Source organism: Haliotis rubra, unplaced genomic scaffold, assembly GCF_003918875.1.
Source record: "Haliotis rubra isolate DU_JTF1 unplaced genomic scaffold, ASM391887v1 Scf1106, whole genome shotgun sequence".
Classification (NCBI taxonomy): domain Eukaryota; kingdom Metazoa; phylum Mollusca; class Gastropoda; order Lepetellida; family Haliotidae; genus Haliotis; species Haliotis rubra.
The window spans coordinates 144,739-164,122 of NW_025765011.1; the positions used below are offsets into that span (position 1 = coordinate 144,739).

At 42.3% G+C, this 19,384-nt stretch overlaps 3 protein-coding genes across 3 annotated transcripts; 2 read left to right on the plus strand and 1 right to left on the minus strand.

Moving 5' to 3' along the window:
• Window positions 1–254: 254 nt before the first annotated feature.
• On the plus strand, window positions 255–8,076 carry LOC124287281 (ependymin-related protein 1-like). The gene is made up of 4 exons (XM_046723783.1): window positions 255–386; window positions 1,564–1,671; window positions 7,706–7,790; window positions 8,012–8,076. The coding sequence occupies exons 1-4, from the start codon at window positions 261–263 to the stop codon at window positions 8,074–8,076; spliced, it is 384 nt and encodes a 127-aa protein (XP_046579739.1). The 5' UTR covers window positions 255–260.
• Window positions 8,077–9,988: 1,912 nt separating this feature from the next.
• LOC124287323 (ependymin-related protein 1-like) lies at window positions 9,989–11,807 on the plus strand. The gene is made up of 3 exons (XM_046723824.1): window positions 9,989–10,152; window positions 11,303–11,403; window positions 11,674–11,807. Exons 1-3 carry the CDS (start codon window positions 9,993–9,995, stop codon window positions 11,728–11,730), a joined length of 318 nt encoding a protein of 105 aa, XP_046579780.1. The 5' UTR covers window positions 9,989–9,992; the 3' UTR covers window positions 11,731–11,807.
• A 426-nt stretch (window positions 11,808–12,233) lies between these two features.
• On the minus strand, window positions 12,234–18,465 carry LOC124287292 (involucrin-like). The gene is given in 5 exon segments (XM_046723794.1): window positions 12,234–12,458; window positions 12,637–12,820; window positions 13,000–13,468; window positions 17,860–17,931; window positions 18,450–18,465. Coding segments are annotated over 5 exon segments (966 nt in total).
• Between the last annotated feature and the right edge of the window lie 919 nt (window positions 18,466–19,384).

Sequence of the window (19,384 nt, forward strand, 5' to 3'; positions counted from 1 at the left end):
CATATTTGACAAAGATTTAACCACTGTGAGGCTTTTACCTTTGACAAATGGCTGAACTATGATACTTTTCGGCAAATAAAAATTCTGTTAAAGGACTCTCAGCTGTAAAAGGGGAGGCCATTTATCACATAGCATTACACAAGACAGGGAGAATGATGCTTCGTGTCAGGAAGGGGGATGTGCTATAAAATGATCCTGGTCCGTAGAAAGCAACCATTTACACTCCCACAACTCGCGGTGGTCGGCCTGACGAAATCACAATGACTCTGTTAGCGTTACTTCTTGCTGGGCTGGCAACAACTGCACTTGGCAGCATCTGCTGTCCCCCGTTGCAGTGGGAGGCATACCAGTTCGTCACACTTGTTGAACCCAGCCGAACATATGAGGTATGTAGCCACGAAGTATTGAGTGTGTGTGTGTGTGTGTGTGTCTGCGATTTCAAGAGCAACACGAGTCTATTAGGGTCGTGCCTTTTTTAGAGATCGTTCCTCGCATCGTAAATACGGTACTCCCCCCGGCCCCGCTAATTGCATGAGAATCCTACACCTTTAAAGAACTTCACCCTGAGTCCAAATCCAAAAAAAATAAAATTAAGTATATGATCTATGCATATGATTTTACTTGATGTTGCTCTGGCTCCTGTTATTTGGCAGCACCCGTATCTTCACCCATGATGGTAGATGAAACTGGCTCCTGTTATTTGGCAGCACCCGTGTCTATATCCATGATGGTAGAAGTCGGTGTCTCTCATTGCTACCCATCGGCTGTCTCTATTTTGCTTCCAAATGTTCTATTCACTGGGTCCGGTTGCTGTCATGGTTCTATTGCCTGACCATTATTAGAAAGTATTCATGTCTTACTTCCTATTACGTAGGGTCCGACCTGAAGTAACAAATATCGAACTTCACTGGCCATGGTTTATTGACACAATTATATTACTGTTTGTTCCAGAATCTGCTGTGGTTTATGATATGAAGTTTTTCGTTGTAAGCTCTGAGTGAACACCATCTGACTGTAAACAAACAGTTTTTAATTAAACAGGATGGTTTTTTTCAATAAAACAATTTAACTGCATCAAGTGTACAAATAGACTTTATGCGATGAATATTTCTTCTTGACCTCAACGCCATCTTCATAATTGCACACAATTTATACATATGTATTCATTTTGACTAAATATTTCATGAATTACATATTGTGCTGAATTCAGGATATTGATATTTGTCTGATCAAGGATAATGCATTAAGATATGATATTGAGATTTTAAAAAGAAATCATTATAGCCGGTTAGGTACACAGTCGTGAACATTCCGCCATGGCAACGTGAGCAGTGGCATTCCTCGTGACGACTGACTTATTGACTCTTTAATCATGCAACTGTTGTTACATTTTACAAACTAAAACTAAATTATATTTTTATCACAATTTGTTTTAAGAACATGCTAATGACGCATATAAATGTAACTATCTGATTTTTCACGTGGATCATGTGAAAAGGTTTGGGGACGATTAACTTAAAGGCTAAAGATACAATATATTTGTTCTTGTATTTAAACTTGAAGGGCCTACAATCTGTGTCCTATGACGCTCTGAACGGAAGGTACGCTGTCGAAGGCAACTACACTAGTGGTGACACCAACACCTTCAAGGTGATCTACGACTACAACAAGGTAAGAGGTTAAACCTGTATATTTCTCTCTTCCTTCCCCTTGTCCCCATACTACTACTACTACCACTACTACTACTACTACCACCACTGTTGCTGCGGACTACTACTCACTACTACTGCTACTACCACTACTACTACTACTACCGTTGCTGCTGCCACCACTACTCACTACTCACTCTACTACTACTACTATCACTGCTGCGGCTACTACTACTACTACTACTACTACTACTACTACTACCTGCACCACTACTCACTTCTACTCACTACCACTACTACTATTGCTACCACCACCACTACCTACTACTACCACTCACTACCACTGTGTGTACTCATTGATATTGGGGAGTGGTAACTAGGAAAGTGTACTACTCACGTGGATACTGCTACTCACCACCACCACCACCTTCCTACACCACTAAAGAGAGGTAACCACTACCTGACCTGCATTCTGCATGTACAAAGTTGGGAACGTGGATGAATGGAGAGAGTAACGACGTACGCCGTGATGCTGGCCAGTTGTACAATTCATTGCAATTGTCTTGAAAACCAATCTTCAGGAAGCATTACCGAAAAGTAGCATCAGTACCATACTGGCTGATAAACGAAAGCGCCAATCCATCTTGCATTGATATTGGGGAGGGTATAGGAAAGGCATCGACCTACAAAGGGGAACTGTGTAGCCGTACGCCCCATGTACAAATGTTTGTCTATCTTGAAGCATTTTAGCATCAAATCTGTCCAAAATGTGAAATCACTAGCAATCTTGGTTTTTTGTGAAATAGATAGCATTTTTTAAATACACAGGCATTAATTTGTTTGACACTACATAGTGCAATGTCAATAGTGTTATCCTGTACTGTGTATTGAAACTAAGATACCACAATGCCTTGACAGAGAAAATGTTCATAGTCTATTGCTGTCATAGATTCATGTACATTGAGACCTGTCTAAACCGGCACCCCACAGAACCAAAAAATTAAATACCGGTTTAGACAGGGTGTCGGATTAGCCAGTAACGATCATTTTCCAACATGGCTGCCATTTACACTCGTCAATCTCTCATTGCTAAGTTCGACGCCATGGCCATGGGAAGGGGCATTGTCCATGAACTCGTCAATCTCTCATTGCTAAGTGTCGACGCCATGGCCATGGAGGGGCATTGTCCATGAACTCGTCAATCTCTCATTGCTAAGGTCGACGCCATGGCCATGGGAAGGGGCATTGTCCATGAACTCGTCAATCTCTCATTGCTAAGGTCGACGCCATGGCCATGGGAAGGGGCATTGTCCATGAACTCGTCAATCTCTCATTGCTAAGGTCGACGCCATGGCCATGGGAAGGGGCATTGTCCATGAACAAGGCAATCTCTCATTGCTAAGGTCGACGCCATGGCCATGGGAAGGGGCATTGTCCATGAACTCGTCAATCTCTCATTGCTAAGGTCGACGCCATGGCCATGGAAGGGGCATTGTCCATGAACAAGGCAATCTCTCATTGCTAAGTTCGACGCCATGGCCATGGGAAGGGGCATTGTCCATGAACTCGTCAATCTCTCATTGCTAAGGTCGACGCCATGGCCATGGAAGGGCATTGTCCATGAACAAGGAATTGTCCATGAACTCTCATTGCTAAGTTCGACGCCATGGCCATGGGAAGGGGCATTGTCCATGAACTCGTCAATCTCTCATTGCTAAGTTCGACGCCATGGCCATGGGAAGGGGCATTGTCCATGAACTCGTCAATCTTTGTTTCCTCGTCTGCCTGTTTAGCTGCTCCAACCAACCGAGAGGAGTGTATTGGATTATGGGTCCTTGATTGGACTGCTCATACCCATGGCAGTTTAGACAGTGTTAATTACAGTTAAAGGACTTATATATTTCGTGAAAGGACTTGGGAAGTTGAGTAGGGTAAAAGAATGCCAGAAAAAATTACATCCGTTGATCAAGGGAACATGTACTAGTTGCGTGGATATGTGCGCTGCATAAATATCCTATAATATAAAAAGACGAACATACAAACGTTGTGCCCTATCATGGCGGTAGTAGTTACACGTTATTATTACTACAAAGAACGAAAAAGCTCATCGTTGACAATTTAAACAGGAGTTTGTAGCTGAAAGACACATTATTCCATAGAGGTGTGTTACTGTAATACTAGTTATTTATGGTCAATGGAAAAGTTTTAAAATATCAAAATAAGTATTCTTATATGAAGGTAGTGCTCCAATTCTCAATATGGAAATTCAAGGTCTTGCATCTCTAAATTCTAATGTTGTTTAATGGTTAAATACAATTTATCGGTGTAATAGTTGAATAAGTATGTAGGAATGGACAATTCTACAATTTTGTTTTACATTGATTGTATGCGACAATCACTTGTCCTGAGATGAAATTCTTTCGAGAACATTGCATCATTGTGAACGCCTTACTGGTTTACAAATTAAAAGTACAAACAGTAAAGGGTTTAAATGCAGCCTTGACACACTCAGCTCAAGTAATCAAAATCTTCAGACAGGCTGAACTTAATAGTTGCTTTTGTCTTGGAATACATGCCCGCTATACTATATAAGTGTGAAGATGTCAATCCTGCAATATCCCTCCTCAAAACCTCCTTTAAAAGCTTATTTATAATATAAGTTAATAACGTAACACATATAATAAGAGGCAAAATTTATTTTGACATAGATTTTTTCATTGGTAATCTTGTGACTTAATTTTTGGATTTGAACCAGAGAGAGAGTTATTAAAATGGTCAAAGAAAAAAAAGTAAATGTTGTTCGAACCTGGCTTATGACATGATATAATAGAGACATATGGTCTGCAATGTTCACATACAAAGGCCAGAAAACCAGACGCTTATTGTTTCCACTCAGTGTAGCCGTAAGAGTCCAGAAGTCAGACAAATAGCTCTCTGGAAAAGGTTCGACGTGCAACGCCCTGAAAACGACACATGGAGAACTAGAGGAATGCTTCAGTACATACTTGCAGCGTGACGCTTACGTCGATTCAACGCTAAGAGAAACACCATTGGCACCTATGTAAACGTTTCCAACAAAATGACCCATTTATAGACCGTCCCCGTAGTGGCCGCCCACCAGTAACCTCCCGACGATGGATTTGAACCACGCACCTCTGACACACGTTGCTGCAAGCCCTGCCGTACATACCTGGCAATAGAGCTGTATCTACTAGAACAGCGACATCTCCAGTGGACCAGGCACGCCAGTGGAGAAGAGTTCTCTTCACGTTTCCTTCTTCGTCGAGCTAACTTCAGAACACGTGTCAAAAGGCACACAGGCGAACGTGTTCTGTAAGGGCATCGATTTAGAGGCAGATGCGTTATGGTCTGGAGTGGGAAAATGGCTGCAGCAAAGACTGGGATTGAGGGGAACTTAAATGCTTTGAGGTACCGAGATGTGGTTTTGCAAATCGCCGCTTTACCGTTTTTGCAACAGAACGACTCTGGGGCGACGTTTCAACACAATGGCACCTTGCTCGAGTTGTACAGCAGTATCTAAACTGAGCACTGTTAATGTGTTACCCTGGTCAGCAAGATCCCTTGATTTGTCATCCATCGAACACGTCTGGGATGAAACAGAGCTAGGAACTCCATCAAATCCTTCCTCGGATATGGAATGATCTTCCCCAGAACGTTCATTTAGTGAGTTCAATGACTCGAAGGTGACAGGCAATAGAATAATTAGAATTGAAAATATTTTTACTTGTATAGCTTCGAATTTCCAGGCTAGGCCTGCTCAACGGCGCTTTTGGGGAAAGCAGTGGAAAAGAGTTAATGGCTAAACAAAAATGTTTTTGAGACTTCTTGAAGGATTGAACAGAGTCCACAGATTTGCAGTCCATTGGGATGGAGTTCCAGAGTCGAGGAGCATATACAGAAAAGGCATTTTCAGCGATATGAGTAGACGTTGATGGGCTGGAGAGTTGCTGCTTGGTTGAGGATCTGAGAGTTCTTGTGGGCTGGTACAGATTAATAAGGTCTTTGGGATACTGTCATGAGGAGTCCACATTAAGTGTGTAGTACGTGATACGATGCTTAACAGGAAGCCAGTGGAGTTGCCTTAGGATGGGTGAGATGTGTTTAGTTGGGCGAGTACGGGTGATTATTCGCTGCTTTGTTCTGAATTCGTGGAAGGTGCGAGATGACAGTTGATCCGGAAAACATGGAGTCACCATAATCTAATCTTGATGTGGCAAAGGAATTTATGAGGGTTTTGCAAGTGTCCGTATCAATGTACTTGTGGATTTTCCTCAATGCACAAGATTAACTCTGCACCGACTTTGTGTTCGTTTACATGCCAGGTGCTGTGTACTTATGAACTGCTGATCCTCACTATATCATAAACACTGACATCCATACAACAACAACCAACAAGAGTTCCTCAAGGGGAGACGTTACATCAGGAAATGTAGGCGCAACTCGTTCTGTTTCTGGCGACCTGGCAATGCGGCGTTAAATATCAATATAGGCCAAAATGATAGGCGACACGACAGGGCCCGGGTCTCCAAGCAGTCTAAGTAAACTTAGGCTTAGTATTATTCGTTACACTGCTATACTGAGTCTAACAAACCCTAGTAGAAGGTCGCGGCAGGTAACCTCTCAGCAACCTAAAACCGTCCAACCAAATATTGTTCGGATTTAACCAATCAAACAACGGCTACTGTTTAGGGTTCGGCGGGACTTACAAAATTCCCTGGTCACTGACACTGATCTCTTAACAAACGATATTCCGCATAAAACACAGATATTTTACCTGCAGTATATTCGCTTAGGGCTTTCTGATATATGGTTACCATTAGCTAATATTTCCGCAAGCTGACACTGTGGAATATTGACAAAAAGCTATTTTCATCAATTGTTTACTCACTGTTGTGGCGTGCTCCATGTGCATCACTCGGAAGCGATCGTACGGAAAATAGCATTCGGAATCGTTCGGGTACAAACATTTTCGAGGTAAAAGTTCAAAAGGAATGTGCGAATCTCAACTCAGTATAAGCAGTGTAGTGAATAATACTCAGCCTAAGTTTACGTAGACTGGGTCTTCAAGCGTCTGTTGCTGCGGCTGGGGATGGAGATGTAGTGGAACAGGGTGTCGTCACAAGTCATAGAACTCATTATTGTTGCTTTCAGTTTGAATCGTGACGCTACCGGGTCAACATCTTGCGTGATCATTCTATTCCTGTGCAAATGCAGGAACTTAATGTCAACTTAATGTCAAGTTAATGTCAAGTTACAGCGGGACAATGACGAATGAACAAACAGGTTGTAGTCAATTTCAAAAGAATAAAACATTTCATACTTTCAGAATAGTCATGGTTACATCATTACGTTTATATTTATTTAGAAAGTATTTACCAAAGTTATCTACAACACAGCCAATGGCGAAAAGAAGACGACTTAAGTAATCAATAAAGAAATCCCACACGGAACTGCAGTGAGCCGGGCTGTTTTCATGATATCATTTTAAACAAAATTTGTTTGGTGCCACTTCTGACGTCACCTCAGAACAAACCACAAATATTTCCCCTTTCTCAGACAGAGTATCGAAGAGATGAGCTTGAGATTAATTCCATTTTACAGTCTATCCATTACAGGGAATATATCATGATATCATCTTCTAAACATCTTAGCAAAACCTACAGCATTCATCTTTGAAAGAATCAGAATCTTGCCATATTTTATGTCTGTCACCATTGAAGGGGGTTGATGTAGTGTAAAATGGTTGTACTCTGAAAAGGGTATGTAACACGACTTTCAAATAATGTTACTGCCACGGAATATTTGTTCTTATAATTATGACCTAAAACCTGAAGGGTAATTACTCCTGCTTAGGTCCATGCAAGTAGCAGCTATACTTTAACTCACATTGTCGTGATCTAACTTCAGTTGCTGGCGATCTATAGTCTGTCATGTATTGTTAAATATTGCGATGTTTATGCGATGTAACAGAATTTTATAACATCTAAAACTATTTATCAATAATGTCACACATGACACCAAGTTCGATGTTTCAGAAAGTGGGCTACCGCATTAACCCCGAGACGAGACTCTGCGAGACTTTCGCCATAAAAGAAGCGTTCCAGGACACATGTGTCCCAGGTAATTACAAGAATCTACAATGTTTACATAACATGCACGTGTATGTATGGACTGACACAAAGATCGACCTCAGTGTCTGCCAGGTACGTACAGGTGTGTGATGACATGACTTTCTACCTCAGTGTCTACCAGGTACGTACAGGTGTGTAACAAACGTGACCGTCGACCTCAGTGTCTACCAGATACGTACAGTTATGTGATGACATGACTGTGGACCTCAGTGTCTGCCAGGCACGTACAGGTGTGTAATGACATGACGGTCGACCTCAGTGTCTACCAGGTATGAACAGGTGTGTATTGACATGACGGTGGACCTCTGTGTCTACCAGATACGTACAGGTGTTTGATGACATGACGGACTACCTCAGTGTCTACCAGGCACGTACAGGTATGTGATGACATGACGGTGATGACATGACGGTGATGACATGACGGACTACCTCACTACCAGGATACGTACAGGTGTGTGATGACATGACGGACTACCTCCTGTGTCTACCAGGCACGTACAGGTATGTGTGATGATGATATGACGGTCTACCAGGCACGTACAGGTATGTGATGATATGACGGTGGACCTCAGTGTCTACGGGTGTGTAATAACATGGCGGTCGACCTCTGTGTCTACTAGGTATGTAAAGGTGTGTGATGATATGACGGTCGACCTCTACGACCCCCATGCGCCTTGAACATGCTGCAAGCGTGTAAATGACCGCATTATAAATGTGCACTGTTATTATTCTTAGGTACGTACAGGTGTTAAACATCACAGGTACATGTATCTGATGTGGTCTGACATCACGCGCGTACTTAGTGTCCCACAGGTAAGCTTAGGCATGGACTGACATCACAGGTCACCTCATTGTTTGCTGATAACGTCAAACAATAGGACATGCACTGACAAGATGGACTACCTCATTGTGTGCTCTGAACGTCAAACAAACAGACAAGCACTCACAAGACAGGGTGACCTCACTGTGTGTTGTGAGCGTCAAACAACAGACATGCACTCACAAGACGGATGACCACATTGTGAGCTCTGAACGTCAAACAACAGACAAGCACTGACAAGACGGGTTACCACATTGTGTGCTCTGAACGTCAAACAACAGACATGCACTCACAAGACGGGTGACCACATTGCGTGCTCTGAACGTCAAACAACAAACAAGCACTGACAAGACGGGTGACCACATTATGTGCTCTGAACGTCAAACAACAGACATGTGCTGACAAGACGGGTTACCTTACTGTGTGTTGTGAACGTCAAACAACAGACATGCGCTGACAAGACGGGTTACCTCACTGTGTTTTGTGAACGTCAAACAACAGACATGCACTCACAAGACGGGTCTCCTCATTATGTGCTCTGAGCGTCAAACAACAGACAAGCACTCACAAGACGGGTGACCTCATTGTGTGCTGTGAACGTCAAACAACAGACAAGTGCTGACAAGACGGGTGATCTCATTGTGTGTTGTGAACGTCAAACAACAGACAAGCACTGACAAGACGGGTGATCTCATTGTGTGTTGTGAACGTCAAACAACAGACAAGCACTCACAAGACGGGTGATCTCATTGTGTGCTGTGAGCGTCAAACAACAGACAAGCACTCACAAGACAGACAACGTCAAACAACAGACAAGTGCTGACAAGACGGGTGATCTCATTGTGTGTTGTGAACGTCAAACAACAGACAATCACTGACAAGACGGGTCTCCTCATTATGTGCTCTGAACGTCAAACAACAGACATGCACTCACAAGACGGGTGACCTCATTATGTGCTCTGAGCGTCAAACAACAGACAAGCACTCACAAGACGGGTCTCCTCATTATGTGCTGTGAACGTCAAACAACAGACAAGCACTGACAAGACGGTTGATCTCCTTGTGTATTGTGAGCTTCAAACAACAGAAATGCACTCACAAGGCAGGTGACCTCATTGTGTGTTGTGAACGTCAAACAACACACATGCACTGATAAGACGGGTGGCGATCGTGTTTGAAGTACAGGGCAGAGATTGTGTGAATAATTGTTTTGTTCATTAAAGGGCACATAGATGACAAATCAGATTAGAGTCAATTAATTAATTTCCCTTGTTTTTTTAAGCACAGTTCCTAACATAACCAGAACAGGAACGTGTCACAGCATAGCATCATAACCAAGCCCTTTGATATCGCTCAGATGGTGCCTATCTAATGGGACCTTTCGCCTTCGGGTTTGGTACAAAGGTCATTGACACCAGGGGATACAGCTACGCCAGAACCAAAGATGGCCTCACCTCCAAGTTCACAGCCATCGTGTCAGATGACACATGTGTCCCTGTAATCATACATAGGGTCACATTGACCAGTGCAGGTAGGTGCACACACGCAACAAACTCACTCACTCACAAGATCACCTTGACCAGTGCCGGTAGGTGCACACATGCAACAAACTCACTCACTCACAAGATCACCTTGACCAGTGCCGGTAGGTGCACACATGCAACAAACTCACTCACTCACAAGGTCACCTTGACCAGTGTCGGGAGGTGCACACACGCAACAAACTCACTCACTCACAAGGTCACCTTGCAGCTTGACCAGTGCCGGGAGGTGCAAGCACGCAACAAACTCACTCACTCACAAGGTCACCTTGACCAGTGAAGGTAGGTGCACACATGCAACAAACTCACTCACTCACAAGATCACCTTGACTAGTGCCGGGAGGTGCACACACGCAACAAACACACTCACTCACAAGGTCACCTTGACAAGTGCCGGGGGTGCAAACACGCAACAAACTCACTCACAAGGTCACCTTGACCAGTGAAGGTAGGTGCACACATGCAGCAAACTCACTCACTCACAAGATCACCTTGACTAGTGCCGGGAGGTGCACACATGCAACAAACACACTCACTCACAAGGTCACCTTGACTAGTGCCGGGAGGTGCACACACGGAACAAACTCACTCACTCACAAGGTCACCTTGACCAGTGCCGATAGGTGCACACATGCAGCAAACTCACTCACTCACAAGATCACCTTGACCAGTGCAGGTAGGTGCACACATGCAACAAACTCACTCACTCACAAGGTCACCTTGACCAGTGCCGGTATGTGCACACACGCAACAAACTCACTCACTAACAAGGTCACCTTGACCAGCGCCGATATGTGCACACACGCACTCAAAATGTTATTGAATGTTTCTAACCAAGTATTGGTCCCTCCAGTAAATCATGTTCACAACATTTGCTACTACCAGACCTGCGCCTGGTGCTGCTTCCACGCTCACCACACGATGTTTGAACCACGCGAGTTTGTTTGTTTGTTTGTAGTTGTTTAACACCGCACTTAGCAATATCCCAGATATATAACAGTTTTCCGAAAATAATCGATTATGAACCTGGCAATCCAGAGATTGACATCATGAGCATCAATCTACGCAATTCGATATCCGAGTTTATTAACAGCATTAGATTCCAGGGCCCAATACTAATCATCTGTGGGTGTATTTTAGGTAACTCTTTTTTGTCCACCGGCTACAACAACATCTTCCCCGGGATCCGAGACAACACTATCTTCTCCCCTCCGCCCTACTGTGGGAAGGGCAAAGCTGAGGTAAGAACATAACAACGCGCATTATCCGTTATGCTCTATCGATAATTACATTATTTGAGTAAATTATCAATCCTTCGACTGTCAGTGATAGAAATGTCGTTTGGGTGTATAGAAACGATGGCTGTATGCTATAATCAGATAAAGATTACTGTAACAAGATAATTAGTATATCAGTATGACGTGATTTACCAAGTGAAGTGACCACTGGGCATTTCCATCTGCACATGTGCAGGCCATTCTTGATATTCGTAATCTCTCTTTGTCTTCCAGGGAGCGAACAACACCTTCAACAAGCCTCTACCTAGCTTCAAAGTGGTCCACGTTTAAGCCATCTACATACGTTTTTAACAAACGCCTGTTGTTCTTTTGTGTTGATCACTTTATTTGCAAAACATATTTCGCTAATATTTATCAATTAAAGTTTAACATTTTTTCTGTTTCCACATATCAACTTCTGTATCATGTTATATCGTCAAATAAAAAAGTAAATTATAAAATGTATGTTTTTTCTTATTGTTGTTCTAGCTGCTCTTATTGTTGTGGTCGCTCAAGTTGTTGTGGCCGTTTAAGTTCTTGTGGTCGCTCAAGTTGTTGTGGTCGCTCAAGTTGTTATAGCAGCTCAAGTTGTTATAGCAGCTCAAGTTGTTCTAGCAGCTCTAGTTGTTCTAGCAGCTCAAGTTGTTCTAGCAGCTCTAGTTGTTCTAGCAGCTCTAGTTGTTCTAGCAGCTCAAGTTGTTCTAGCAGCTCAAGTTGTTCTAGCAGCTCTAGTTGTTCTAGCAGCTCTAGTTGTTCTAGCAGCTCAAGTTGTTCTAGCAGCTCTAGTTGTTGTTCTAGCAGCTCTCTAGTTGTTCTAGCAGCTCAAGTTGTTCTAGCAGCTCTAGTTGTTCTAGCAGCTCTAGTTGTTCTAGCAGCTCAAGTTGTTCTAGCAGCTCTAGTTGTTCTAGCAGTTCAAGTTGTTCTAGCAGCTCCAGTTGTTCTAGCAGCTCTAGTTGTTCTAGGAGCTCAAGTTGTTCCAGCAGCTCTAGTTGTTGTAGGAGCTCTAGTTGTTCTGGCAGCTCTAGTTGTTATGGCAACTCTAGTTGTTTTAGCAGCTCTATTAGTTCTGGCAACTCCAGTTCTTCTGGCAGCTCTGGTTGTTGTAGCAGCTCTAGTTGTTCTAGCAGCTCTAGTTGTTCTAGCAGCTCTAGTTGTTCTGGCAGCTCTATTTGTTCTAGCAGCTCTAGTAGTTCTGGCAGCTCCAGTTGTTCTGGCAGCTCTAGTTGTTCTAGCAGCTCTAGCAGTTCTAGCAGCTGTAGTTGTTCTGGCCGCTCTAGCAGTTCTAGCAGCTCTAGTTGTTCTAGCTGCTCCAGTTGTTCTAGCCGCTCTAGTTGTTCTAGGAGCTCTAGTTGTTCTAGCCGCTCTAGTTATTCTAGCAGCTCTAGTAGTTCAAGCAACTCTAGTTGTTCTAGCAGCTCTAGTTGTTCTAGCAGCCCTAGTTGTTCTAGCAGCTCTAGTTGTTCTAGCAACTCTAGTTGTTCTAGCAGCTCTAGTTGTTCTAGCAGCCCTAGTTGTTCTGGCAGCTCTAGTTGTTCTAGCAGCTCTAGTTGTTATATTCGCTGTAGTTGTTCTAGCAGCTCTAGTTGTTCTAGCAGCTCTGGTTGTTGTAGCAGCTCTAGTTGTTCTAGCAACTCTAGTTGTTCTAGCAGCTCTAGTAGTTCTAGCAGCTCTAGTTCTTCTGGCAGCTCTATTTGTTCTAGCAGCTCTAGTAGTTCTGGCAGCTCCAGTTGTTCTGGCAGCTCTAGTTGTTCTGGCAGCTCTAGCAGTTCTAGCAGCTGTAGTTGTTCTGGCCGCTCTAGCAGTTCTAGCAGCTGTAGTTGTTCTAGCTGCTCCAGTTGTTCTAGCCGCTCTAGTTGTTCTAGGAGCTCAAGTTGTTCTAGCCGCTCTAGTTATTCTAGCAGCTCTAGTAGTTCAAGCAACTCTAGTTGTTCTAGCAGCTCTAGTTGTTCTAGCAGCCCTAGTTGTTCTAGCAGCTCTAGTTGTTCTAGCAGCTCTAGTTGTTCTAGCAGCTCTAGTTGTTCTAGCAGCCCTGGTTGTTGTAGCAGCTCTAGTTGTTATATTCGCTGTAGTTGTTCTAGCAGCTCTAGTTGTTCTAGCAGCTCTGGTTGTTGTAGCAGCTCTGGTTGTTCTAGCAGCTCTAGTTGTTATATTCGCTGTAGTTGTTCTAGCAGCTCTAGTTGTTCTAGCAGCTCTGGTTGTTGTAGCAGCTCTAGTTGTTCTAGCAGCTCTTGTTGTTCTAGCAGCTCTAGTTGTTCTAGCAGCTCTAGTTGTTCTAGCAACTCTAGTTGTTCTAGCAGCTCTAGTTGTTCTAGCAGCCCTAGTTGTTCTGGCAGCTCTAGTTGTTCTAGCAGCTCTAGTTGTTCTGGTCGCTCAAGTTGTTGTAGCAGCTCTAGTTGTTGTGGTCGCTCAAGTTGTTCCAGCAGCTCTAGTTGTTGTAGCAGCTCTAGTTGTTCTGGCAGCTCAAGTTGTTATGGCAACTCTAGATGTTTTAGCAGCTCTATTAGTTCTGGCAACTCTAGTTCTTCTGGCAGCTCTGGTTGTTGTAGCAGCTCTAGTTGTTCTAGCAACTCTAGTTGTTCTAGCAGCTCTAGTTGTTCTAGCAGCTCTAGTTGTTCTAGCAGCTCTAGTTGTTCTGGCAGCTCTAGTTGTTCTGGCAGCTCTAGTTGTTGTAGCAGCTCCAGTTGTTCTGGCAGCTCTAGTTGTTCTGGCAGCAGTTGTTCTGGCAGCTCTAGTTGTTCTAGCAGCTCTAGTTGTTCTAGCAGCTCTAGTTGTTCTAGCAGCTCCAGTTGTTCTAGCAGCTCTAGTTGTTCTAGCAGCTGTAGTTTTTGTAGCAGCTCTAGTTCATCTAGCAGTTCTAGTTGTTGGTTTTCTTGTCACTCCAGTTCTTCAACTCTTGCAAGCTGGTTGATAATTCAATAAAGGAACTTTTAATATTGTTCGACCGCATATAGATTTGGGCAACATTATTCCCGAAATCGAACGAGTATCACGCATACGCAGAAACACTAATGCCCACTCAGGTTGCCCAGTCGGCACACTGTCATAGATACATTACCATAGGCACACTGTCATAGATGCATTACCATAGGCACACTGTCATAGATGCATTACCATAGGCACACTGTCATAGATGCATTACCATATGCACACTGTCATAGATACATTACCATAGGCACACTGTCATAGATGCATTACCATAGGCACAGTCATAGATGCATTACCATAGGCACACTGTCATAGATGCATTAGCATAGGCACACTGTCATAGATACATTACCATAGGCACACTGTCATAGATGCATTACCATAGGCACCCTATCATAGACGCATTACCATAGGCACACTATCATAGATACATTATCATAGGCACACTGTTATAGACGCATTACCATAGGCACACTGTTATAGGCTTATTACCATACGCACTCTACCATAGATGCATTACCATAGGCACACAGTCATTGGTTCATTGCCATAGGCACATTGTTATAGATTCATTACCATAGGCACACTGTCATAGATGCATTACCATAGGCACACTGTCATAGATGCATTACCATAGGCACAATGTCATAGATGCATTACCATAGGCACACACTGTCATAGATGCATTACCATAGGCACACTGTCATAGATACATTACCATAGGCACAATGTCATAGATACATTACCATAGGTACACTATCATAGACGCATTACCATAGGCACACTATCATAGATACATTATCATAGGCACAATGTCATAGATACATTACCATAGGCACACTATCATAGATAAATTATCATAGGCACACTGTCATAGATAAGTTACCATAGGCACAGTCATAGATGCATTACCATTGGCACACTGTCATAGATGCATTAGCATAGGCACACTGTCATAGATGCATTAGCATAGGCACACTGTCATAGATACATTACCATAGGCACACTGTCATAGATGCATTACCATAGGCACACTGTCATAGATGCATTACCATATGCACAGTCATAGATGCATTACCATAGGCACACTGTCATAGATGCATTAGCATAGGCACACTGTCATAGATACATTACCATAGGCACCCTATCATAGACGCATTACCATAGGCACACTATAATAGATACATTATCATAGGCACACTGTTATAGACGCATTACCATAGGCACACTGTGATAGGCTTATTACCATACGCACTCTACCATAGATGCATTACCATAGGCACACAGTCATTGGTTCATTGTCATAGATACACTGCCATAGGCTCATTACCATATGCAGTCTACCATAGTCTTATTACCAAAAGCACACTGACATAGGCTCATTGCCATAAAATCACTGTCACAGTGTCCATATCATATTATCATTACCATAAGCACGCTGTCATATTCGCATTGCCATAAGCACACTGTCATATAGTCTGATTAAAATAAAACTCATTAAGGACAAAACTAAAGGCTGGAGCCATTAAAAAGGGAATATACCTTTACTCTTGTCCATAATGAGTTTTATTGGTACACTGTCCTAAGCCAGAACAACTAATTGTAGTATATGGTGCTCAGCGTGTTCCAAACCCAAGAGTTCTACAGGGGTTTGTATGCTGGAGATACCAACCGATGTTGTAGAGCTAATGTACATTTGTGCGGAATTGTGTGCATGTTTCTTTCATCTATGGCTCAGAATATGATCACATATAAAAAATAAAAATATCATATATTGTTTTAGGAAAACCATGAATTTCTGTGATACGGTAAATAAATTTAAAGATAACAGAAGAGTTAAATGTCCTTTATTCGTCCATGCCGAAATAAACCAATAACAGCGATTTTGATGTCCAAAAGAAAGGTTGAAATATAATTCTGCTTTGGGACAATGATAAACCATTTAAAGTCACCATTTTTCAACTATTAAAACAAGAAACAACTGTTGTATAGTGTGTAAAATTGTAAAATAATTATTGCTATGATTTCAGTCTTTTAAAACATTTTCTGCTGATTTGCATTAGTGAAAACAAGGAAAACGTGTCTTTGATATTGTGAAAATTTGTTTAGGAACATCTACAATTATCTTTGTTAACATTTTTGCTTGCAAAGTAACATTTTTCCATTTCCATTTTACACATATGAATATCAATCGCCAGAACGCAGCAATATTCAAACAGTATTTACATCCATTTCACATGCAGAATGATTCTATAGGGTATAAAGAAAGCCTAGAAGACATGATCTGATACACAGGTACGAGAAATATGCCACGATTAACAGCTGAAGGGAGAGAAAGAGCCATTGGGATGGTGCCGACATACAAAGCTGTTGTCAACGCTCCAGGGCTCCAGACAGACAGAGCACCGTAGACAGACCAAGAAGTGGACGTCCACGCATCACAACGCCAGCTGAAGATAGGTACCTCCGTCATAAAGGAAGGAGGGTAACGTTTCTTTTGGCGTTTAGTGTTTGTCTGACAGGTTTACAGGTCTTCCACATTTATGTATTCCTCTCTTGTTTCCTCCACAACATTTGTCTTTGTGTTCTTCACTTGACCATCTGTTAAATGAAATACACATTTAGGGTATTCTAGGCAATCGGAAGTTGGTATGATACATCGTACTGAGCACAAGGAGAGACAGCCTGTCGTCATTGAACGAATCCGTCATAATGGAGATTATTGCAGAATACACGATGGCGAGTTACAAAATATACTGAAAGAAACAAATAAAGGATCACAAGAAAATTCAAGTGTTCCTTTATCAATTTCCAGTTTTCACCACTAGCTTTGAATATCACAGTAGTGATGAAAACTGGAAAATAATAAAGGAACACTTGCATTTTCCTGTGATCCTTATTTGGTTTCTCTCAGTATATTTCCTCAAGTGAATCCAAATTTGGAACAGCAGCACGTTTAACCGACAGTCCGTTTTGAACAGATACACAGGCACCGCTGACCTAACTGTCGAGGACGCTGCAGATGTATGTGTCGCGTCCTTGTGGGGTACAAGGTTCCTGTGATCGTGTGTCGAATCCAAGTTTCTCTGGTTCTGATCTCTGGGTTTGTCAGCACCAAATATGTCCCCATAACTTGGTTTAGTGTTTAGGGCCTGCCTCACTTCGGGATTTTCTCTTGCAAAAAGGAGACACGCCCTGAACTAAGAGATTTTAGTCAGACAAACTAGCTCATCCACGAACATGACATATGGAGCAAATAGGAATCAGACTGTGATTATTAGGATTAACACTGTCAGACGATTTCAGAATTCAAAGAGTTAACCTGAGTGTGATGGTGAAAACTATTCTGAACCTTTAATAAGTTTTGCTGTGTCCTCTGACATAACACCTTGCGATGATGTTGTAGAATTAGCGAGGAAACACCACCGGTACTTTAATCTCAAGAAATTAAACCAACAATGGTGATCTAAATAGGATGTGGTAAAAGAACCTCACCTGTGATCTCGTAATCACTGTCTGAAGACCATTCTGATGAGTCGTCGTCACCGACATAGATGTTGTTCTCCACTACAGAGAAAAGTGCTGGATGTTCACTCTATGTTTAATTCACATTGACAAGATTAGAACTTCATGTCGCATGTGCGCAAATACTGAACATTTGATGAAAAGTAGCATAAATGTCAGAAACCATTTGAGTTCACAGTCAAATGAAGTGTCACCCACGTGATTGTCCTTTTCCACTGGAAGACCAAATTATACATTTACTCTGTTGTTTACATTGAGACAATGTTTACATCACAAAGACAAGCAGTAAAGCTACGTGTAGGTCGTATATGTGAAATCCTCAGTGACTACGTTAATTATATGCTTGGTTTGAACCATTTGATCCAAAGTAGCAGATATCAGAAACCTACCAGTTACTTTGTCAGGGTCATCACTGTGGTCTTGCAGCACCGGGCTTCTAGACCATCACAAACATGAACATAAACATTGGACAGGCTGGTTTAGCAGACACTCGATTGTATCATAATATCGAATGGCTTTAAAAAATATGTTGTATGAATTTGGTCACAGTTTTGATTGACCTGTGCATGTGGCCATAACGGAAACTATTGACACTCTGTCCATGGACATGTAGGAAATATAAACATATATAAAGATATGAACACGGCCTTCATTCAAACCATTGAGATTATTGCTTTAAGCAGATTAAATTAATGATATTGCAAGCAGTTTTAACATCACAGAATCTAATTCCTGAAGTGACTTTGTAAGTGGTTACTTACTCGCTGTTGCTGTGGGTATGAATGGATGCGTTCCTGTCACAGGTTCCAGTATGTTCTGTGTTGCCTGTAAAAGGATGAAAATGGTTCAGGAATTGCTGTGGCCGGCCATATTGTGAACATATCAATATATACATCGCATGTTAAATCACAGATTATATCGTGAGAATGATTGTGACCAGTTTACCTTTCTTGAACGGACTCGATCTCTTTCTTGTAAGTACACACAGAACGCTGACGACACTAACAACAGCAGCTGCTCCTCCAACAGCAATGTAGACGACATGCAAGACATCTGCAGAACAGATTGGCAACAGCAATAAAATGAAACAAAAACTGAAACCAGTTGTTTGGCAAGCAGCAACTTCAATAACATCATCGTTGCATCTGTTACGGTATTGGGAGCTTCCCACTCAACTATCTTAGTAGAAGCGACAAAGCCCTTTCCACACCAATAAGAAATCTATGCTAAAAGCAGAGTTGACTAGAGCAGGTGTTTGTTTGTTTGTTTATTTTTTATTTGTTTATTTGTTTATTGCCCCATTCAGCAATATTTGCAGCTGTGTGACAGCATGTGTATGAATCACTATGTCTCACCGGGAACCGTAGTCGAAGCAGTGGATGCTGTTGTTGGGTGCGCTGACGCCGGTGGTGACGATATCATTAGTGTTGTTGGTATATGTGGAATTTGTACATCTGGAAAACCATATTTTGGTAATGTTTTGGTAAATTATACA

What these genes read in the sequence shown, in the direction of transcription:
- LOC124287323 (XM_046723824.1), top strand. Translation starts at nt 9,993, where the DNA reads ATGGGACCTTTCGCCTTCGGGTTTGGTACAAAGGTCATTGACACCAGG. An exon ending in GGTCACATTGACCAGTGCAG is followed by an intron (nt 10,153 to 11,302) that starts GTAGGTGCACAC and finishes GGTGTATTTTAG; the next exon opens with GTAACTCTTTTTTGTCCACC. An exon ending in GTGGGAAGGGCAAAGCTGAG is followed by an intron (nt 11,404 to 11,673) that starts GTAAGAACATAA and finishes TTTGTCTTCCAG; the next exon opens with GGAGCGAACAACACCTTCAA.
- LOC124287281 (XM_046723783.1), top strand. Translation starts at nt 261, where the DNA reads ATGACTCTGTTAGCGTTACTTCTTGCTGGGCTGGCAACAACTGCACTT. An exon ending in AACCCAGCCGAACATATGAG is followed by an intron (nt 387 to 1,563) that starts GTATGTAGCCAC and finishes TTAAACTTGAAG; the next exon opens with GGCCTACAATCTGTGTCCTA. An exon ending in CCAGGACACATGTGTCCCAG is followed by an intron (nt 7,791 to 8,011) that starts GTAATTACAAGA and finishes TGTGGACCTCAG; the next exon opens with TGTCTGCCAGGCACGTACAG.